General features: G+C 39.3%; 1 protein-coding gene across 41 annotated transcripts in view; it reads left to right on the forward strand.

Moving 5' to 3' along the window:
* The window catches only part of CELF1 (CUGBP Elav-like family member 1), a 39,190-nt gene that overhangs the window by 3,775 nt on the left and 15,682 nt on the right, over positions 1–19,733 (forward strand). For 7 of the 41 annotated variants that reach the window (XM_083751108.1, XM_083751110.1, XM_083751113.1 and 4 more), the window contains exons 2-10: positions 6,894–6,980; positions 7,933–8,046; positions 13,516–13,703; positions 15,346–15,428; positions 16,101–16,149; positions 17,275–17,409; positions 17,583–17,662; positions 17,902–18,063; positions 18,643–18,712. In XM_083751108.1, coding sequence (XP_083607234.1) covers positions 7,976–8,046; positions 13,516–13,703; positions 15,346–15,428; positions 16,101–16,149; positions 17,275–17,409; positions 17,583–17,662; positions 17,902–18,063; positions 18,643–18,712 — 838 coding nt within the window. In that variant the 5' untranslated portion in view covers positions 6,894–6,980; positions 7,933–7,975. Of the gene's footprint in view, positions 1–6,893; positions 6,981–7,932; positions 8,047–13,515; positions 13,704–15,345; positions 15,429–16,100; positions 16,150–17,274; positions 17,410–17,582; positions 17,663–17,901; positions 18,064–18,630; positions 18,713–19,733 lie in introns of all 41 variants that reach the window. The other 34 variants (XM_083751109.1, XM_083751111.1, XM_083751114.1 and 31 more) reach the window with 7 other exon arrangements.

The following is a 19,733-nucleotide window of genomic DNA, read 5'->3' on the forward strand; positions in this document are numbered from 1 at the left end:
ACAGATGTCTCTGGACACTTTTTTCCAGACATATGCTATTCCACCACCATTTGTGTTTCTGGATATCTGGGCAATGCTTATTTAACTTACCGGTAAATACAGTACCATTGTTTATAAAGAAGTCAGCGTAGTCCTTGAAGGCCTCTTCTTACCCAGGGTCTAACTTATTTAAGAGCCCAACCATATCAGCTTAAATCCTGCCTTGTTTTCCAGCAATTTTTTCATGCCTACCATCCACTTCCTCTTTTCCCTAGTTTGAGCGTGCTGCATAGTGATTTTCTTGCTGCCTGTCTCTGAAGCTGAGTTTCATGGCAGTGATAACCTCATTGCAAGGCCGAGAACATTGCAAGGCCGAGACTAAGGCTGATACTAGTACAGGCTCCAGAACTAGTATCCTTAAAAGTATTATTATTAAAAATTATCACTCATTTCTTAATTTTACCATTGTGAAACTGTAAAATATTCTTATGCTGTTCAACCTAACTTTATTTTTAAATTTATGCTTGTGCTAAGAAAGACAGTTACCTTAATTTCTGCCCCCCCCCCATTTATTTTTCACAGGAAAGTGAATATCATAATTCCCAGACCAAGCTGTCAAAAATATGCCTGTATTTGTCACCTTGCTCCTGAATTTGTCTGTATTGCTCTGTCTTTTTTATGAATGTAATTATAACTAGTCTGCATGCATGCAGATCCTTGTCTGTTCCATTGTTCAGAAATTTTCTGTAGTATCCACTTGTCCATTAACATTTGAAAAGTGGGTGAGTTTAACACATTTCCCCCTGTCAATTAAGTTTCCTTGCATCTGTTCATGGCATCTAGATTTTTGGTTATATAAACAGGACATTTTCTTCACTAAACATATTTTCTAAATGTGAAATAGCTGCGTTAACTCTCACTGGGTATGTATATATTAGCGGGCAGAGCAGAAGCTAGTTTCTCTTAGCAACCATGTAAGGGTAAAACCGCTGAATTTTTTGCTCCTCAAGAGAACGTGGAGCTAAAACAGTTCTTCATGTCTTCTGTATTGGTACAAATGCTGTAGACTAGCTTGCAGAGTGGATGGACTTGTGTGTTGCATTGTATTTCAACCAGGCTTCCAGTCTCTGCATTTGCCGACCTGTTAGTTTGTATTCATTTTTGCTACAACTGGGGGCCCAAGCAAAAGATGATAATATTGGTCTCTGGCAGTGCTAATGGACTTGGAATATATCTTGCTGATAAAGTAACTAGTCTGTGAATGGGTTAGCTCAAAAGATCAGAGATTTTAAACTTTGAAACGATGAATATTTTTCATCGGGGGTGTTTGAAGACCCTGTCATCGGTTGGGAGAAATATATTTATGAAAGGGCATTATAAACTCTGTAATTATTTGATAATGTGGGCCCATAAACTTTGAGTTGGTATACACACCAACCATTATTATACTTAGAAAACTTGGGAGAGGGGTGAATTTGTGCTTGGGTTGGAGCTACCAAACCAGGGAGACTTGTGCTGCTTCTGCCTTTAAAGTCCAATGCAAAATGAAAGGCACTGCCCCATAGGACACTGTGTTCTAAGATTTTGCACCACATATTTTTACTGCTTGCTTCCTGTGATGGTATCTCAGGAATATGGTGTGCTGCATTTTCATGCAATATTATCTCCCAGATAACCAGAGAGATTTAACATCCATGAGCAGTTCAAAAGCATACTGCCTCGAGTAGGTAAATAGATATTACTGTGGCTGGAACGTAAATGACATTTCCATGCACTCTGGCTTCCGTCATGGTGTCACGTTGTTCCATAAGTGGTTTACTCATGTTGGCCACATGACCCGGAAAACACTGGCTCCCTCGGCCTGAAAGCGGAGGTGAGCACTTCACTCCATAGTCAAATTCGACTGAACAATGGTCAAGGTTGATCGGAGTTCTATTACTACTACTACAGTTTATTATCCCCCCCCCTTATCCTAAGATCCCAGAATTAAAATGCAACATTAATATTCATACAGTGGAACCTTGGTTTAAGAACAGTCTGGTTTAAGAACGATTTGGTTTACAAACTCCGCAAAACCGGAAGTAGTGTCCCAGTTTGAGAACTTTACCTCAGACTAAGAACGGAATCTGAATGGTGGAAGGGCACCGGGGGCGGGAGGCCTCATTAGGGAAAGCACACCACGGTTTAAGAATGGTTTCGGTTTAAGAACGGACTTCCAGAACGGATTAAATTCATAAACCGAGGTACCACTGTACACGATTTTCCACAATATTAAAAACAGTTTAAAACAACTTAACATTACACAAATAAAATGTGTAATTATACATCAATACATATACATCAGTTGTCAAAAGCAAGGCTAAAGAGGTGTAATCCAGAACATATGGGGGACACCAGGTTGGGGAAGGCTGCTCTTTTCCCACTTTATGTATATAGACAAACATTCACAAACATGCACACTGATTACTTTCCTCACATCTTTTCCCCTATGTTACATGTTACCTGGAAGACAGTAGCCTCTTGGAGGAGCCAGAAGGTTTAGCCTGTAAGCCTTGCCCATGAAAAACAAAAACTTTGTTATAGCTGTAGCTGGTTTCCAGGAGACAGTTCTGTTTAGTTGAGTGCTGTTGTTCATTGTAGATCGGCTTCAGTGAGGTGGCCCCAAAGAAGAGAGTGCCCCTTTGGGTTGGGTGTATGGTGAAGGCAGTTGGGTGTGGATGGGCTTGCTCCTACAGCCCCAAGTGAGAGATTCAAGCGAGGCAGGAGAGATGAATATGAATGTACTGGCTTCCAAGTTAGAAATGAAATGCTGGGGAATTGTGTCTGTTGTGAGAGCAGATTGCAGCTCACAAATACATATCCTGTGTCATTGGAGATATTTGTTGATATTGTGATCTTATATTGTTTGGCATTTACAGTCGTACCTTGGTTTTCGAACATCTTAGTTCTCGAACATTTTGGCTCCCAAATGCCGCAAACCCGGAGGTGAGTGTTCTGGTTTGTGAACTATTTTTGGAAGCCGGACATCCAGCAGGGCTTCCGATTGGCTGTAGAAGCCACGCTTTGGTTTTTGAACGCTTTGGAAGTCAGACCTGCACAATGGATTCCATTTTACTTCCAAGGTATGACTGCACAGTACATTTATACTTTTTTGGAATTAATATGCTGTTCATCACATCTGGGGCCTTCAGACCAAAAGCTGTTTATATACAAATCATAACATGAATATTTGCACACAAACATGCAAGCATTCACAACCATGAAACTTAACAACATCATAACTTCTTTTCAACACTCTCCATACCCAGTGCATCTGGTTGAAGGTATGTATGAAGATACAGAGTGCTCTGTGTGTGTTTATACAAATATTTGCCTTCTACTTACCCAGTTTGAAATGTTTTATCTCTCTTAAACAATACAGTCATACCTTCGCTTACCTAAACTTCAGGATACGTAAGCGGCAAACTTGGAAGTATATTTCCAGGGTTTTGCCACATGTGCAGAAGCGGTCCCTCCGGTTGCGGAAACCTCGGGATCCAACCGGAGCTCTGGAACGGATCCCGTCCACAACCGGAGGTACCACTGTAGAGAATTTTAACTAGGTCAAATAAAGATGTCCTGTTTGAGTGTGGCCATTCTACTACATGACTGGCAGTCTTATGTTATACCATACACACTTGCCTGGAAGTAAGTTTCCTTTGAGATCAATGGGATTTACTTATCAATTAGTGTTGCACTGATACAGTTGTATTCCATCTCAGGAGGTTAGTGTTCTAGCTTCGCTAGTCATCCTGAGAGATGTGAGCTCCTTGTCCCAGTAAATTTCATAAGCAAGTGACCCACTTTCTCCAGCCATAGGCACTGCCCTGCTAGATCACCATCTAGTCTAGTCCATCATTCAGTTTCCAGGAAGGAGAAACATGGAAGATGGAACAAGCTTTTTTCCTGCTATTCCAGAGGGTAGGAACTGAGCGATTGGATTCAAATTGCAAGATTCCAACTAAGCATTAGGAAGAACTTTCTGATGGTAAGAGCTGTTTGACAGTGGAACTGACTCCTTTTGGAGGTAGTGGGCTCTCCTTCCTTGTAGGTTTTTAAGCAGAGTTTGGATGGCCATCTGTCATGGATTATCTCAGGGAGCTAAACTAGATGACCCTTGGGATACCTTCCAACTCTATGATTCTATGAAACCAATTGAGTCCTAGGAAGATTGCAAGCATCTTGTATTATTAATCTTCTAGTCTCTGGCATCTTGAGGTATGTTTCCTCTGACTATGAAAAAGCTGCTTAGCTATCATGGCTGAATTCTGTTAATTTTAAAGTCTTTTAAAAAACAATCTAGGCTATTGACCATCACCAAGTTGTAATGAATTCTATAAGTTGTTGATCCATTGTGTGGTATGCTGCCTTTTCCTTTGGTGACATAACCTGACCCTGAGTTCTAGGGGAACTCCCCAGAACAGATTGTTTTTTCGGGAGGCTTCCGGGGGCATAAGCAGATTTCTGTTGTGCAAGTGGGTGGACATCATTGGTCAGCTCACATTTTCTATACTGGGATGGCTAATCTATGGCTGTCCAGATTTTGTAAGGCCACAACTTACACAGGGGTTGTATGCAGCCAAATCATTTTGCATGTCAAACAACTTCTGCAGGTGCAACAGAACTTCCACTCCCTCTTCTCTCTGATGTGAAGCCCCAGTCTGATCTGGGGTTTTCCCCAATGCTCAGAGCAGATTTGGTGGCAGTGTAGGAGGAGGAAGGGGAGAGGGAGTTCCATTGTGCTCACAGAAGTTGCATACACAGTGATTTAGGTGGAGTCAATCTATAATTGCTGACCATTGACCGTGCTGGCTAGGATTGATGGGAGTATGAAGTCCATCAACATGTGGAGGTCACAAGTTAAGGTCCCCTGTTCCGATTATTTGAGTAATTACAGCAGGGCTGTCTTTAGCGTATGCACCGCTGGGGTGCAGGGGTGCAAAGATCTGTCCAGCACCCCCAATTCTTTTAGGGGGGATGAACTCAAAGTTGTTGAGCTTTTTTGTTTTTGGGGAGGGGGGGGCCAAAGTTGGGTAGGAAATAACTGCTTTTGTTTCCTGACTCGTCGGGAATATTTGACACGGGGGGGGGGGGCAGGAACTTTCGCTCCATTGCTTTTCACTGCTGCCAATCAAGAGGAACAGTTGTTATGCATTTGGCGCTCCCCAGAATTCGGCGCCTTGCACCCCTGGGTAAAGACAGCACTGAATTACAGCTAGTTTAGACACCCCTCATTGTATGTGTGAAGTTAGGATTTTTTGCTGTAATGAATATCCCTTTGCTGCTCCTTTGCTATTTTGTTGCCATTTAGTATGTGTGAAATTTAGCCAAATCACTGGGGGGTTGATAAAATTGCTGCAAATGCAGGATGTTGACTATTCTTGCTGTGTATTATAAAAGCATGAAAGAATGATTTCTTTGGCATTGCCCAAACCTCATGGGGGACTGTTAACACGAACAACCTGCCACATGGAGCTATACCCACTTGGTTGAATTGCAGGTTGCCATCTTCTTTAGTTTTTGTACATAAACAAGGCATTATCTCTTGTGGACAGACATGTTCCTACGCTGCCAAGGATATTGGACTGAGTGTTGCATTCCCTCCCCTCTTAGTTTAGTAAATTTAATAATCAGCAGAGCTACTGTGGCTTAAAGGATGTCTAGAGTAGTTTGTGAACTAAAGTTGTAGACTACCATGAACCAGTGTCAGGAAAGTGACTTTGGTTCTATTATGAGAGGTCAGTTCACTGGATCTATAGGTTTTAGTCTCAGAGAGATGGCTCATATAGCACAGAGAAGCACACTTGTTTTGTATTGTAACATGCAAAGTGGGACGCTTATTTACTGCTTTTGCTGCAGTTAAATATAGTCATCCCCCATTTTGCATGTAATGGCAGAAGCACAACCAATTCATCCTTCTGCTTCCCCCCTCTTGAGTTTAGAATCCTCTGTCTTTAACCTCAATTGCTGATTTACACTCCTCAAAAGAGAGGAGTATTAAGTGTGAAAGATTTAAAGAAGTTGGGTTACATAATCATAACAACATAAGAGACTAGCTGGATCAGAGCAAAAGCCCATCTAATCCAACTTTCTGTTCTCACAGCAATGAACCAGACGTCTGTGAAAAACACTCAGGCAGAACATGACACATAACAGCACTTCCTACTTGTGTTTCCCAGCAACTGATATTCAGAGGCATATTGCCTCTGATAGTGGAGATAATATAGTTATTGTGAACAATAGTGATTGATAGCCTTATCGTCCATGAATTTATCTAATCTCCTTTTAGAGTCATCAGAGTTGGTGGTCATCACTTCTCCAACTTGTACAAGTGAATTCTGCTGTAGAAAAAAGTGCTTTTATCTGCCCAGAATATTCCACCATTCAGTTTCATTAGGTGACTGGATTTTGAGAGGAAGGAGATCTATTTCCATTTTCTCTACACACTTTTAACTTTACAGACCTCCATCATGCCCCCCTTATTGTCATTTTTTAAAGCAAAAAGCCCCAAGCCTAATCTTTCCTCACAGGGGAGATGCTTCAACCTCCTAATCATTTTGGTTCTCTGTGTTCCCATCTTCAGTTATTTTTATTGAGGTAAATTATACTGACTCATACTTCAAAGAAATCCATAAGCGGTTAATCATCTATGTATAACTAGTAAGTTTGAGCACTACAGCTTTAGGATAATGAGCACACAACTGCCTTTAACATGACAGTCATTCTCCAGAAGGGTTGTTGAAACAGTAAATATAAGCCATCGTATTACCAGGCACTTAGCTTCTGACCTGGTTTGCAAGTAAGAACAATAGAAGTAATACAGACTAGCCAGGAAATAAACAAGCTAACTAAATGGAGATTGATACATTCAACAGGTATCAGAGTTGATTTCTACGGTAGTTCAGAATTAGCCTTGAAGGCACCAAGGAACCCGAACTTCATATGAAGACACTCCATGGTAGGTGTAGGAAAGTTAATATGCATAATTTACTCACCTTTTTTATAGAACTATGTGTCAGTTTGGTAAAACTTGCGTCTGAAGAAGGTTTTAACTAATGTGTGGGAAAGCAATTTTGGAAAAGGAGAAAGGACTTCAACTTAATGCCGGAGCTTGAGAGTTTAACACTGTGAGAATTTCAGACTGAATTATGCATTGCAGTGAAAAATGCTATCAATGATTTTTTCATATCTTGTAGCTAGCATATTAAGAAATGACTTCTTTGGCCAGGAGTCTCTAAATTTCACCTTGTTTTCCAAGTGAAATTGGGAAGCTTACCAATAGGTTCAATTGGGATTTCTCCCTGTTCTATATGCAATTCTCAAGGCTGAAGTGAAATGTTCTATTGAAGGAAGTAGAAATCGTGCCCAGCCCCACATAGCAAGCATGTTGAGCCTGGTTATATATATGTTGAGCCAGGATTTAATAAGCTTCCACCATCTCATGAAATGTGATTAGTTGACCTCAAACCAGGAAAGCAGTGTAATGATGCTTGTTTTAAGAATATTCTACCTAAAGAAATATTTAAGGGCTCATACTTTTGTGGTAGTGAGTTTGATTGGAAGCTATGAAGCTAGTTTGTGTTCTTTTCTGCTCTGTTGCACACAACTATCTTCATGGATCTGACACTCTGTTTATCTGACAGTGCACTCAGTACTGCTTTGCCAGGGAAAATTGCACAAAACAAGCCCAGTGCATCAGCATTTTCATTGTGTACTGAGCTGAGTCTCTCTTCACATGGTCACATCCCCTTTTTAATCCTGGTCCTCATGTTTCTTTCCCAGTCCAGCCTGTTTTTGTGGTGTCTGTTGCTGGTCTCCCCAAGCTTGTGTTCTTGTGGTTTGAGTGTTATTTTGTGTGGATCACTTTGTTAAGACTCTCAGAAATTAAGTGGTGGTGTTCAATTGGTTCGACAGGACAGTGATCTAGCATTAGTGGTTTGTGGTAAGCAGAGAAGTGATGGCTGCTTTTAAGTTGGATTTCCTCCCAGAAATGATGGTGGATCATTGCTCCTTGAATGCCAGCCCTATGTGAGTATTTTGTTTTCATAGCTAATCTACATTAATGCTGATTGCTTTCAATTTGTTCTTTTGAAGGTAATTGGTGGGGGATTTTATTATTGTTCTGTATTAAGGGAAGAACCAAAAGAGGCATATAAGACCCTAGAGTTAATTTGTGGAAGAGAGCCTAAAATATGCTTGGAGTTGATACTCCATGAACAAGAACTCAATTGGGGACAGTATGTTAAGTTTGTACCCAGCATAGGATTATGTTCCAGGGTGAGTTAATTTTAGAGAAATACACTTTATGGTTCACATAGCCCTTAAGATACAAATAAATTAAATTCTGCACTATATGTGGCACATCCTCGCAGTTCAGGAGGGAATGCCAAATACATTCTTGTGAAATTTTATAGCTTGATTTGTAACTATTGTACTTTTTTAGCATGTTAGATTTGCAGTTTTACACATTAAGTTAACTTTCTGCTCCTTGTATGTGCAGACACCTTAATATACTTCAAACACAATAGTAAAGTTTACTGATCAAAATTATATGGTATGGATGCATGTAGCTATCAAAGCATCATTCAGAGGCATTTAATGGTTGTGGTATTAGCTTCATTGGAATAAACTGTTTTCAGGTAAGTGTGGGACATCTATTTTCTTGATTTTAATCCAGAAAGATCCCAAATGTGTGTTTTAATCCCAAAGGATCCCTATTACAATTGCACTGGGGCTACTTCTGGCCCCTTCGATATCTAACTTTGCTCTGGGATGACAATTTAACATACATAGTAGAAAGCGACTAGCATGGTTGGTTGCACCATGTGTGTGCATTGTGTTTCAGAGTACAACAGAAGAAACTCTACATAGAGAATTTACAAACACTCATAATTCAACACTAGGTGATGATGTAGTGCATTCATTGGAGTCCGAGTAAATGGGGGGGGGGGGAAATAGTATTATTTCAGTAACATGTATTTGGACTTGGTTACAAAAGGGCAAGGAGACACGCCTGTTTATACCTAGATCCAAAACATGTTGTTTGGGGGTTGTATCCAATTAATTATACTTGGAGTAGACCCATTGAAATTAGTGAACCTAAATTAGTTATGTTTATTGATAACTTTGGTTTATGTTTCATTCGTAACTCTTAATAGTACTTGCATTGGATACAACCCCAGGAGTCTGTAATCCAGCCAGTTTTGCACAACTGGCTACACTTGCTAATTTATGGATTCCAGAAATCCTGATGCATAAGCTTTTGAGAATCAACTATCTGTATCAGCTGCAGTTTCAGTACTTTCATGTATCACAACCAATATGTGAAAATATGGGCTGCTGATTTTATTAATAGTTTAGATATGACTTCTAGAACTTAGCCCCTCTCTTTTTTATGAAGAATAAAAAGGCAAGTTATTTTCTCTCAATTGAGTTTAAAGCTTCAGATTATTATTTTTAAAAATCAAATATTTTCCTGTTGAAAAATGCTGGGAAGCTTACGGCAATTTCTAACATTAAAAATACAAATAAGAAATTAATAGCACATAAAACAAACTCATTGTAAATATAATATTGGGGAGCACAATGAGATAAAATATTGAAAGAGTTATAATATTATCTCTTAGGCTTCAAAGCCCTGTTGAAGAAGCCTTCCTTGGTTTTTTGATAATCAGTAAAGATAATTCACATATGCATGTCCCTCACAACTGAGTTTCACACTTCTAGGGCAACTGTATAAATTGCACTATTACATCCTATTGCTGTTTTAATTTTCTTGAAAGATAGGAATTTGAAATGCATTTTAAAGAAAATTGGACCTGTAACATAAAAAAATAACTATTTGATGGTTGAATACTTCAAAACTTTATTTCAAATCCTTAGTTCCTTCAGTTCAAGGATTAATGTGAGGAAAACAAGTTCAGTTTTCCAAGATTCATTTTCAAAAGGTTTTTAATTATTCAGAGTTTGGCATATTGGATCACTATAAGATGCCATCTTAGAGTAATTATGTAAAGTAGACATAATTAAAAACCCAGTTTTATTCATTTGAAAAATAAGTGGCCTGCCTTGTTCTGATATTTCTTGATTCTACATAATCTTACTGTTCTCTTAGGTGTGGAATGGTGGGTAACCATTTGAGGTAGCAGTGAGATCACACAGATCCAGTTTTCGGAGCATGTCCTAGAAGTGGGATTGGAGGCAGTTCACAAACAGGCAATGCGTGTTGCACACCCAATCCAAATTTTGTTTTATTCATCTCAATCTCTCTCCCTTTCTTAAAAAATCTTTTAAAGGTGTGGGCCCCCTGAGGAGTCACAGATCGAGTTAAATGAAGCATATCCACACTTACTGATACTTTCATACAGCAATATCTACAGCAGAGTAGCATACAAGACCATAAAACATACTAGTAGTAAAAAAGGATTTATTTCAGAATAAATCCTTTTTTACTGCTAGTATGTTTTATGGACTTGTACCTGATTTTTTTTAAAAAATAAAAAAACATACAGTCACAAACCCTGTAAAAAAATCATACCATTTTTGATAGGAAAGGCGTTAAAAATAAGTTACATATATAAAATAAGAAAAAGAACAAAACCACCCAAATCTCTTTATAAAACTTTGCTGTGGAAAAGATAAATCAACATAACCTATAACAGCAGCAGCCTGAAATAAATATAAATGCTTTTCACTTTGTAAAGTCTTGCTGTCTGGTTGCCTGGAGGCAATTCTTAACTTTCAGTATTGGAGAAAACTAAAAACATTTTTATAGAGTTCAGCCATCCCCTTATAATAATCACTTGAAAATAATGGCACTTAACATGGTTCACAAGAAGGAAAGTGATAAAAATAACAACCGAAGTTAATACTGTATAAAAAGTCACTCCCTTGCTGTTGCAGCATGACTTTCAGATTCTGCAATATTAGCCCTGTGTATGTTGTATGAAGTTGGAGTGAACAGTGTATGCCTTTGGGCAGCATGATGTTAATACAAGTCTACCTCCTGTCCCTTCACCACAACCTTATTCTCCTTTTTCCTCCCTGTAACTAGACTATAAAGCAGGGGTGAAAATCTGTGTTTCTTCAGATGTAATTGAACTCCATCTTCCATCAGCACCAGCCAGCATGACCAGTGGTCAGGGATGTTGGGAGATGTAGTTCAGCAACAGCTGGAGGGTTGCAGATTCCCTAGTCCTTATCTAGAGAAACCACATAGGCAAAGGAAAGCTTTGGCAGTTTTTTGGTGGTCTGTGGTCCAGATGCCTAATTCTTTGATACTGAGATCTGAAACTCAACTGCCTAAACAATAAGTCCATGGTGGAAGCAACATCTGGTAGGGGCAATCAGTATGTTCATACAAAATTCCACAGAATGGAAGAACCTGGAAGTCTCAGTAAATATATTATTTACAGTCTGTTCCAGTATTCTGAATAGTGCTTCTTCCTTTGTCTCAAATTCACAGATTATCAATAGGATTGACAAACAGTCAGTTGACTGACTGTTGTTTGACTTTGGTCCAGTAAAGCTAAGAACACCACTGTGGGTTTTGTTATTTTAAATTTTGCAACTGTACACTGGCCCTGGCATTCTATGGCAAAAGTCAAAAGACAAGAACTGTTCAGTGAATTATTTCAGCCAGTAGAAATTGTACTTGACATGGTTAAAAGTTATAATAATTCATTATTTTTATTATTCAAAATCCAATGTTTTACAATAACAATTTGTTTTTGTAATTAATGTAAGTATTAAATGTTTTGATGATGAGAGTTAATTACTAGGTTGAATCTGTGTGCCTTCTGATATTAAAGCAAGGTTGCTATTTTTCTTGACTTGTTCAGTTTTGAAAAAATATGTCACAGTGTCTGTGGATTATGAAATACTGGTTTAAATAGGAAGACACTGAATGCCTATAAGTGGAATGATCAAATGGGAAATTCAAATTCCTTTGTACAATGCCCTGCTCATTTAAACCTGAAACTCAGCAATCTACCATTGTAGCACAATTACCCTAAAGTGCTGACTACTGAGGTTTGGGGCTAGGGGAGCAGGAAGGAAGCTACTCATCTAGCCACAAATCTGAGTGGTGCAGTGCAGTGAATGGATGTTGCTGTTTTCTTGTCCCCCCAAAATATGCTGCCTTTAAGCTTGAAAGGTGAAACAAGTTTGAATGTACATCTCATAGTGCAGGGGTGGGTAACTTCTGCTTACCAGGCCAAGTTTGGCTTTCTGCTGGTCCAGTTTGGCTCACGAGGCCGTTTCCCCCAAACCATTCCTGCCCACCCATCTTATCAACATTAGTTGATAAGCAGGAGGACAGGATTTTATCCTGCATTGGCTGTGCCACTCTGATGTCTGCAGGGAACAGGATCACGCTTCCTAGGCAACAGGATTTAATATCAATTCATTAGATGACATCACATGACTGACAGGTGGAGAACCCTTGCTGGAGCAGTGTGAAAATGAGGGTGGAGGTGCTTCAGAGAGCAGTTGGCCAAGCCGCTCTCTGCTTATCTTCAAAGAACAAAGGGTCTTAATCTTTGCCCAGCAGCTGATGGGTGAGCCTTGGCTGCACAAACCTCTTCCCGGCTCCCCACCTCTGCCATAGGGGCATATCTTTTCCCCATCTTCCTTTTTTCTCTAACTGACGCTGAATTGATCTTCACATGTCATTGCTCCTGGATGTCTGCTCAGTCCATTGAATTGCCAAAGTATACAGACACAGTTCAAGTTTGTGCAAATAGTAAACTCAGTGATCCTAAGTGACCTATCAAGGATGATGTTGAGTTTGGTATTAGTATAGATATGTGGCACCTGCAGCAAAACGTTGCCGTGTGTCGTCACTTCTGAATATGAGTGCTTTTCAGAGTTTCAGCTGGTCTTTTCTTGCATGCAGAGTATTATACCCAAACCAAACCATTGGTCTATTTTTAGGATTCCCATTCAGAAATTTTATTTTTATGGCTTTTTAATGTTTTTTAAAGTTCTATATGTCTGCAAACATTGGGTTCTCCCAGGCAGGTTGACACCTCCCTTTTGTTTCTCAGTGGCCCTGTTTTGGCTCCCATTTTTGTTGACACTCAGCACTTTAGTTTGCTGTTAGAGGGATTGGTGATATTTTTTCATCTTTATACTTACTACTAAATTCATTAGTTTTAAGTACACCAACTTTTAGCTCAGTTTTCCTTTTTCAATAAACCATTGTTTACCCTTTATACAAGACTATAATACATTTTATTTCTAAGATGCTAACGTTTCTGGGGGAGAAAACGGCAAATTCATCTGAGACATCTGAAGGCAATCAAGTCTTTGGAGAAGTGTCTCTTCTCTCTTCCCACCACGTGCCTGGTTTTCAGTGGACAGAATATGTTCTCTGAATATCTCAGATAAGCAACAGTTTGAGTTTTAATTATTACCTTTCTAATACATTTGAAGAAGGGTTGGTTGGGACAGAGTCTAGGAGGACCCTTACCATATGTTTCTCATTGACTCATGCAGCTCAAAGAAAATGAATGGCACACTAGACCATCCTGACCAACCGGACATTGATGCCATCAAGATGTTTGTGGGCCAGGTCCCACGGAGTTGGTCTGAAAAAGATCTGCGAGATCTGTTTGAACAGTATGGTGCTGTCTATGAAATAAATGTCCTGCGGGACAGGAGCCAAAATCCTCCTCAGAGCAAAGGTGAGAGCTCTCTGTTTTCTTTTTACTGGACGTTTTGGTCCAAGATCGTTATGCGTCTTATTGACACTTATTACTCTGAGAAAGCATGTCCTTGTGTTATTTTGATATCACGATCCATTCATGATCTTAATATTGCTGTATTTGGTGTGGTAGCAAGAAAAGCAGATAGTAGGAAGGTTAGTTTAGATGTCTGTTGTTCTTCACATGCAGATGGAAACTTGGGTGTGTCACTACACGTTGACAGTTTTATCGTTGAGCTGTACCTGCATAGTTTGCTTATTTTATAGGTTTTCTCCTGAAAAAGCATAAATGTGTGAAGTAGCCCTAAATTGGGGGCATAATTCACATAATGTTATTCCATTTGGGTGTCTTACTAATAAGATTAACAAGCAAGGAGTGTCCACCTGATGTCCATTGAAACATTTTCTACAAGACTGATCTGTCTTTTGACCTGTGCAACTCAGTCTCAAAGTGTGAAACAAGGCTCTCAAGAGTTTCAGGAAGTTGCCACAAAAGGTGTAAGCTCCTGACCCCCCAACTACTTCTGCCTTGAACTATTGACCAGGCCAGGAGGTAAGACTGTAGGAAAAGGTTTACTCTTAGTGTTACTAATAAGCATCTGATGAGGTGAGAATAAGGTGCAACCATGAGCAGTTAACTTGCAATAGTAAAAAAAAGGGTTTTATCTGCTGTATTGTGAATTCTGAAAACTAAAGTGTCATGCAGTGGAATGAGACCTCAAAATCCAAATGTGCATAGTGAAGGACGTTGCTTCAAGATGCAGATAAAGGGGACATTTTTTTGCTCTCTCACTAAAAAAAAGCTCCCAACAAATTGGGAAAAGATACTATCGTATTTGGGACCCTGTATCTTAAAAAGCAGAGGCATCACCTTGCCAACAAAGGTCCGTATAGTTAAAGCTATGGTTTTCCCAGTAGTGATGTATGGAAGTGAGAGCTGGACCATAAAGAAGGCTGATCACTGAAGAATTGATGTTTTTGAATTATGGTGCTGGAGGAGACTCTTGAGAGTCCCATGGACTGCAAGAAGATCAAACCTATCCATTCTTAAGGAAATCAGCCCTGAGTGCTCACTGGAAGGACAGGTCGTGAAGCTGAGGCTCCAATACTTTGGCCACCTCATGAGAAGAGAAGACTCCCTGGGAAAGACCCTGATGTTGGAAAAGATGGAGGGCACAAGGAGAAAGGGATGACAGAGGACGAGATGGCTGGACAGTGTTCTCAAAGCTACCAGCATGAGTTTAACCAAACTGCGGGAGGCCGTGGAAGACAGGAGTGCCTGGCGTGCTCTGGTGCATGGAGTCACGAAGAGTCGGACACAACTAAACGACTAAACAACAACAACATTCAAATGAGGAATAGTTGATTTCTTGTTAGTTCAAGTTCTGCATACCTCCAGCCTTGGGTCTTGTGAATACGTAAGTCACTTATATAATTGGGGCTGAACTATGTTAAATAGTGAAGGCATTAGAAACATTAATTTTGATATGAATCTTACCCTTCAAATACTCAGAATTCAGTTAGTGGCACCTTTTGACTTAATGTATTCTGCTATCAAATAATTTATGCTGGAATGGATTATTTTTATATGTTATGCATCATGTAACTTGTTTGCATTACAGGATGCTGTTTTGTTACATTTTATACCCGTAAAGCTGCACTAGAAGCACAGAATGCTCTTCATAACATGAAGATTCTCCCAGGGGTAAGACAATAGGCATCATCTATTTAATCTGCTCTTTCAGTATTTCTGCATGAATCCACACTCAGGATGCAATCTTCTCTGGGATGGGGTATGTGGAGCCCCTTGGCTTGACCAATACAAATACGACTCCTCACCTACATGGGGGTTACATTCTGGGGCCCCACATACACAAGTGAAAAAACATATACAGTGGCACCTTGGGTTACATATGTTTAGGTTACATATGTTTCAGGTTACATATGCTTCAGATTACAGACTCCGCTAACCCAGAAATAGTACCTCGGGTTAAGAACTTTGCTTCAGGATGAGAACAGAAATCGTGCTCCGGCAGCAGCAGGAAGTCCCATTAGCTAAAGTGGTGCTTCAGGTTAAGAACAGTTTCAGGTTAAGAACGGACCTCTGGAACGAATTAAGTACTTAACCCGAGGTACCATTGTAGTTGGCAGTACCTTCTCAACACCCTTTAAACACCTTCTCGGCTGCTCTCTCTTCAATCAGTACCAAAAATAATGTATCCACAGCTAGAATTGAAGTCCTGAGGCTGGCAGAAGGACATACAGGAAAGGGGCAGCTGCTGTTGAGCTATCCTGCATATCATCTGTTAGGTGGGAAGGCTGAGCAGCATAAACCTCTGCACCACTCTCAGTCCTAATTGCTTTATCTGTGTTACAGATGCACCATCCCATCCAAATGAAGCCAGCTGACAGTGAAAAGAATAATGGTAAGTGTATGTAAAACAGGCTTTTTTCAAATTAATAAGTCTGTTATATGTAAAGTTCATTGATTTTGACTTCGAAAACAGCATCCAAGTTACTAAAGCATCCCATACTACTACTGCCTTTGTGCATTGCCTTTTGCTTTGCACTTAAGAAGTGAAAGAAGCTTATCCCTCTCCCTTGGTTGAGGAAATGCTAATAATACTTCTACAGGTTCAGCTTCAAGTTCTATAAAACATATTCATTGCAAAGGCTTCATTGTGATCCTAAAAGAAAAGGGGGAAAGCAATATATTTGCTTTCTCGGAACGATTTTGTTATCTTTGCTGCCTACTGAATGAAGATAATCTCTGGCATATACTTTTGCATCTAGAATTACAAGGCTGCTCTATATACACAACTTTCTCTTCTCTTACTATAAACCCTTCTGTTCTAAAAGAAGATTATAGTCTTATTACAGTATGCAAATATTTTTTTTTAATGGAGCATTGTATTCAGGCTTGCAAGCTTGTTTCATACTGGAAATTACTTTGTAAAATCCACCTATGTTAAAGGAGAAATCACTGTCTTCTACTTATATGATGATCAATTTCTTAGTAATAAAAGCTGGTCAGTGTTTTTTGCACTGTAGACTACTTCAGCTTTCCTTTTCTGTGGTTTATTGATGTGTAATACATTCTTTGTTACAAATTATGTAATTATATAAAATACAGATATGTGCTCATTTGTCTATCAGCTTGTTCAAGAACAAACAAGTTGTTCATGGTTTAAATTCATGGTTTAAATTTTAAATATGGTTTTACATTTTTGTGTACTGGAACAGCTTATTAATGTTGCCAACCAAAATATGCCAAATAGCAATGTACAATGAGAAGATCTCTCTATTTAATCAATTCTTAATCTAAGTGACGGTATCCAGTGCTCCTGTTCTGCTAGTGGAATTACACTACAGAAGAGAACTTCACCTCTTCTCCCTTACAGCCTCAAGGGCTTGGGGGACCAGATGGAGAAAATTTTGGGTTCATATGGTGAGGGGTGTGTTTGTAGATAAATTGTGAAAAAATCTATTTATATAATTTTACTTCTTTAGTCAGGGCAGATAAGTGACTTCCCTTTTTGTTCTTCTCTTAGCTGTGGAAGACAGGAAACTGTTCATTGGGATGATATCAAAGAAGTGCAATGAAAATGATATCAGAATGATGTTTTCCTCCTTTGGGCAGATTGAAGAATGCAGAATTCTACGGGGTCCTGATGGCTTAAGTCGAGGTAAGCATGGGGAGCTGGTATGAAATTGTTGATTGTTTTGGAGATCTCTCACACCCAAAGTATCTTACTGGAAAGCATTTTAAATCTTTGAAGTCAGCAGAATGTACCTCCGCTTTTTTTGTAGAAGGCTTGTGTAAACTTAGCAAGTGAATTTGATCCTATTCTCTTCCCAGGTTGTGCTTTTGTGACTTTTACAACAAGAGCTATGGCACAAACAGCAATCAAAGCAATGCACCAAGCACAGACCATGGAGGTAAGAAATGTTATTTAGAGTAATTGGGATAGTTTGCATTGAGCATACACAGGCTTTAACGGTTGGAAAGAGCAGAAGGTTCTGTATGTGCAGCAATGCCAGATTTCTACAACTCTGAAGTTTTCTAGGAAGCTAGGAGATTGCTTTAATAAGATTGGTGTATTTTTCTAAATGATCACAGTTATTTGTGGCATTTGGAGGTAATGTATAAAGTATAACTATGTGAATTGATATTGCAGGGATGCTCTTCTCCCATCGTAGTGAAATTTGCAGATACCCAAAAGGATAAAGAACAGAAACGAATTGCACAGCAGCTCCAGCAGCAGATGCAACAAATCAGTGCTGCATCAGTTTGGGGAAACCTGGCTGGACTGAACACACTTGGACCCCAGTACTTAGCAGTGAGTTTCCCTGGCAGTTTCTGTGCAAAATCATTCGGTTTATCCACAATAATTACTTGTAGCAGAAGAATCCTTGTGCTGATGTTCTGTTGCAAAACTCGGTGTTTCATGGGCAGGTTGGTGAGTGTAGGTAATTAAGTTGCTACCATTTAACAGCATCCATATGCTCAGGTTGGTGAGGAGGAATCTGTCACTGTTTCATGTGGACTGAAATACTGGCCTTCTAAAGGTTTTCATTTTGCATAAATACAGAAAGAATCTGTGTTATTTTCTGTGTTTAGTATGTGTGTAGTGTTTTCTGTGGTGTGATGCATTTTTGCAGTTACACAATCAGTGGCACACTAGCCATGAATTGAGAGAGAACATTTTGCATGCAGTTGTGTGGGCAGTGAGATTTCACCCTTTTATTTGGGAATGCTATTGCTTTGTGTGCCGCTTGATATGGTCTGTTTGAACAGTGGCTATTCCACTTAGGACGGCGCTCTGGCTGTGGTGTAGTGCAGTGTCTCCCAGAAGTGGAGCCAGCCCTCATTCTCACTCTTGTTCTGTTTTTGGTGTAATGTCTAGCTTTATTTACAGCTCCTTCAGCAGACAGCAGCTGCCTCCTCTGGAAATCTGAACACACTGGGCAGCCTCCACCCAATGGGAGGTGAGTGTTTTCTTTCCTTGCCCCTTGGAATCTGAAAGTAGGTTCAATGTCATATTGAAAAAGAATCATGAGAAGGCTGTTAAGAAAGTGTGGTACGATATGCTAATGTCAGTGAAGATGGCTCTCAGTTGCTTATGACAGAGAAGAGTCCGGGGTTGAATTTTTACTCTTCTCTCTGCACTGCCTCTACATCATTTCTAGGGATTTTATTTCAAATGTGCAGGAAGTGTTCTAAATGCAGAAGTAAGAAGTACAGTTGCAGTTAGGTGACTGTCCAACTCATGTTCCTCATTCTCAGGCATATTTAATATATCTACTTTTGTATCAATTCTGGAAATTTTGTAATGGTCAGACAATAACAGGAAAAATATTGCTTCACTTTATATAGTGAATTTCAAGCTGTGTTTAATTTTAGAATGTACATATGTCTAGCTCAGTAATGTGGATTTTCTGGGGGAGGGGAATCAATTGGAATTAATTTATTTTGGGGGGAGGGGGATTCAGTTTGCAATAGAAAATTTACTAGAGTAACTTAATTTGACCTGCTTGTTTTTAGTTGTATTTCATAAATATAGGTTTAAAAAATAGAAATTGGCACCCATTCATTGTTAGTAATGAATCTATAAAACTAAGAATATTCACAGAAAAATAAAGCACCAGAAAACCTCAGAAATTTTTCCACCTCACATCACTTGTTTAGCATCTATGCTTTTGTGTTTGAGCAATCTTTTTGTTGTATCTCTTACAGCTAATATCTTCTCTTTTTTTGAGAATGGAGAAAATTAGCAAAATAAGGCAAAAAATTCCAGTACCTACAATTTACCATCAGGGTAACAAAAGCTTTACATATGAAATGTAAAGTTATTTTTAAAATATTGCTTTCGAACAAGAGACTACAATCATCAATGAAGAGCCACAGCTATCTTTAATAAGCTTTTCATTTGAAAGTATTAAGGGTAATGGAGAAGAACCACATGGAACAATATTGTAAAGGATAAAAATGTATAAAATTAGATGGTGT

This window comes from Podarcis gaigeae (assembly GCF_964106915.1).
Source record: "Podarcis gaigeae genome assembly, chromosome: 1".
NCBI lineage: Eukaryota > Metazoa > Chordata > Lepidosauria > Squamata > Lacertidae > Podarcis > Podarcis gaigeae.